The sequence below is a fragment of the Gossypium hirsutum genome, chromosome A04, assembly GCF_007990345.1.
Source record: "Gossypium hirsutum isolate 1008001.06 chromosome A04, Gossypium_hirsutum_v2.1, whole genome shotgun sequence".
In the NCBI taxonomy this organism is placed as follows: Eukaryota; Viridiplantae; Streptophyta; class Magnoliopsida; order Malvales; family Malvaceae; genus Gossypium; species Gossypium hirsutum.
Window position 1 is genome coordinate 81,515,201 of NC_053427.1, and position 3,162 is coordinate 81,518,362.

At 44.1% G+C, this 3,162-nt stretch overlaps 1 protein-coding gene across 1 annotated transcript; it reads right to left on the bottom strand.

Annotated features, from left to right (window-relative positions):
- Window positions 1–1,248: 1,248 nt before the first annotated feature.
- Window positions 1,249–2,327, bottom strand: LOC121228102 (uncharacterized). The gene is made up of 2 exons (XM_041111242.1): window positions 1,754–2,327; window positions 1,249–1,625 (listed from the first exon to the last, which is right to left on the bottom strand). The coding sequence occupies exons 1-2, from the start codon at window positions 2,325–2,327 to the stop codon at window positions 1,249–1,251; spliced, it is 951 nt and encodes a 316-aa protein (XP_040967176.1).
- Window positions 2,328–3,162: the final 835 nt, after the last annotated feature.

The window sequence follows — 3,162 nt, forward strand, 5'->3', positions numbered from 1 at the left end:
TCTGCTTGCGCAGAGACTCGAACACAGGACCTCCTACACACTAACACTCTGCTTAACCACCAGACCAACAAGTCGATTCTGATATATTTTTGCCAACAATCAAATAAAAGCCTACTGAACAAGAGTAAGGTCTAATTCATTCAAAATACCAAAATTTGCCCAAGCGAAAGCTTGAACTTGGAACCTCCCAAACACTCCCAAAACATATAACCACTAAAGCTGACAGATATTTGTGTCATATTTTCACAATAACAAAATTAGAAATTTTGGGGCGTTTACAATTCTACCCCATAAAAGAAAATTTTGTCCTCGAAATTTACCTTATCAGAATAGGTGAGGATACTACTGACGCATTGTATCCTCAGTTTCTTACGTGGCCTCTTTGGTGCTATGATTACGCTATAGAACCTTTACCAGATGAATAGACTTCCTCCTCAGAACCTTTACGTCTCGATCAAGAATCTGAACCGGCTCCTCCTCAAAGGTCAAATCTAGCCTAACCTCAATCTTCTTCACTGGAATAACATGTGTAGGATCAGAGTGGTAGTGCCTCAACATAAAGACGTGAAACACGTCATGAATCTGATCCAACTTTGGAGGTAGCTCCAACTGATAAGCGACTAGTCCCACTCATTTCAGAGTCCTGTACGGCCCAATAAACCTAAGGCTCAACTTTCCCTTACGACCAAACCTCAGAATCTTCTTCCATAGCAAGACCTTGAGGAATACGAAGTCCCCCACAGAATACTCAATCTCTCGACGCTTTAGATCCGCTTAGGATTTCTGTCTGTCAGATGCCGATTTCAAATGATCCCGAATCAATCTAACCTTATCCTCAGTATCTGATACTAACTTAGGACCCAGAATATATCGCTCGCCCAACTCGGTCCAACATAAAGGAGTGCGACACTTACGACCATATAATGCCTCGTAAGGTGCCATATGGATGCTAGACTGGAAACTGTTATTATAGGCGAACTTCACTAGCTGCAGATAATCCTTCCAACTTCCTTGAAAATCAATAGCTCAGCTCCTAAATCTGAGCCGTAAGCTCTACAAGCACCTTCGGTGCCATTTGATAGGGAGCGATGGACACTGGAGCTGTACTTAGAAGTAGCTCAATCCTAAATTCCAACTCGTGATTCGAAGGTAACCTAGGTAGCTCTTCAAGAAAGATGTCCAGAAAATCCATTACCGTTCTGATATCCTTAACTGTAGAATCCCCACAATCTGAAACACTTACATAGGCTAAGAATGTCTCACATCCTTACGAACCACAGAGATCACATTAGATAAGTAATTATAGCGTTCTTCAATCATGACTACCTCCTTATCCTCCTCAGTCATTGGTACGACTCTCTTAGTCGCACAATCCAAGCTAACATGATGCTTGACCAACCAGTCCATCCCCAGAATCAGATTGAACTCCCCAAATGGAAGCTCTATCAAATCAGCCAGGAAGATTGCCCCTTGTACCTCTAAAGGAATGTTCCTATACAGTTTACTAACTCTAACAGATTGCCCTAACAGGCTAAGTATCCTAACCTCACTCGTGGTGCTCTCAACTGAAATCCCTAAGTTTCCAGATATGTTGCTAGCTATGTATGAGTGAGTAGACCCTATGTCTATCAAGGTAACATACAGTACATCAAGAATAAATAACGTACCCATGATGACGTTTGGAGCATCTCCATCCTCTCAGGGACGAGCAGCATAAACTAGGGCTAGCTGCCTTATTTAGCCTGCCCAGCACCTCTGCTCGGTACTCTCTGCCCACGACCCATACCATTACCATCTTTGGCCTGTCCATGGACCCTCGGTGGCTGCTGCACTCCCCTCTGTGGCTGTGCCGTACCAGTACCTAGAGCTTGCATCTGATTGGCCCTCAGCAGACACTCCCTAATACAGTGCTTCAATGACCCACATCGCAAGCATGCCCCAGTTCTTCTCCAACACTTGCCCTGATGGCGTCTACCATAATCAGTACATGGCTGCAGTCCAGTAATAGTAACAAAGGGCCCAGCTCTAATCGGCCCATTAGTTCTGGCCTTTTTCTTAGGCCTTTGTGTAGAACTTGAGGGCTCCGAATCCCTCTTGTTCTTACCCCTCTCGAGGTCACGGTTCTGGTGCTCAGCGTGCTTAACTTCCTCAGCGATCTTCGCCTTCTCCACTAGTGTAGAAAAATTACGCTCCCTATGTGGAGTTATCAGGACTCTCAACTTATCTCTGACCCCATCCTCAAAACGAATACATCGTTTGTACTTAGAGGCCACCATACCTCGCGCATAGTGGCTCAGTCGCAGAAACTTGGCCTCATACTTGGCCATTGATTGATCTTCCTGAGTCAGATTCAGGAATTCCCTCCTATGAGCATCCACATAGCTCGCCCCCACATATTTCCCCTAGAAGGTGGCCTTAAAGAACTCCTAGGTCAGACGTTCGAGTTGAATGCCCTCCTTAACAGTGAGCCACCACTGATAAGCCTCGTCCCTCAACAATGAGACTGCACCCTTTAATTTCTACTTTGGGGTGCAGTCTAAGTCATTCATGATCCTCTCTGTAGCCTCAATCCAGTACTCGGCCACATTAGGGGTAACTCCATTGACACCCCTGAAGAGCTCAACTCCATTGGACTGGAGTCGTTTCGTAACCGACCCTCGGCCTCCAGATCCAGTATTGGGCCCAGCGACCCTCTCCAAAATCCTTAGCATAGCCTAGGACAATGCGTCATCCCCAGCAATGCGATCTTGAGACCCAGTCTCAGTAGCAAGCGACACTGGCGTCTCACTCGTATTTAAATTCGGTATGGTACCTAGTGAAGAGGACTTAGCTCGAGCTTCTTTGTGGCCTCTACCTCGACCTCTGGTACCCTGTCCACGGATACGTCGTGCGCTCATTGTCTAATCACATTTATCTATATTAATAGTTTTATGAATCAATTACAATTCTAGTGTTTATTAACAAATGTTTTATGTAAAATAGTATCGGTTATTCAGAGTTCGTTTTCGTAAATTGCAGTCTCACTACAGTTTTTAATTTCTCTACAATTTTTAGTATACACTAACTAGAGTGTTTTTAGTACAGTTTACTACCTATAGTAGTTTCAAAATATAATATCCATAATAGTTTCAGTTTAAACCAAATCACAGTTCAGAATACTTA

Coding starts and splice junctions, on each gene's coding strand:
- LOC121228102 (XM_041111242.1), bottom strand. CDS start 2,327: ATGGCCAAGTATGAGGCCAAGTTTCTGCGACTGAGCCACTATGCGCGA. Junction 1,626..1,753: donor GCAGAGAGTACCGAGCAGAG/GTGCTGGGCAGG, acceptor TTACCTTGATAG/ACATAGGGTCTACTCACTCA.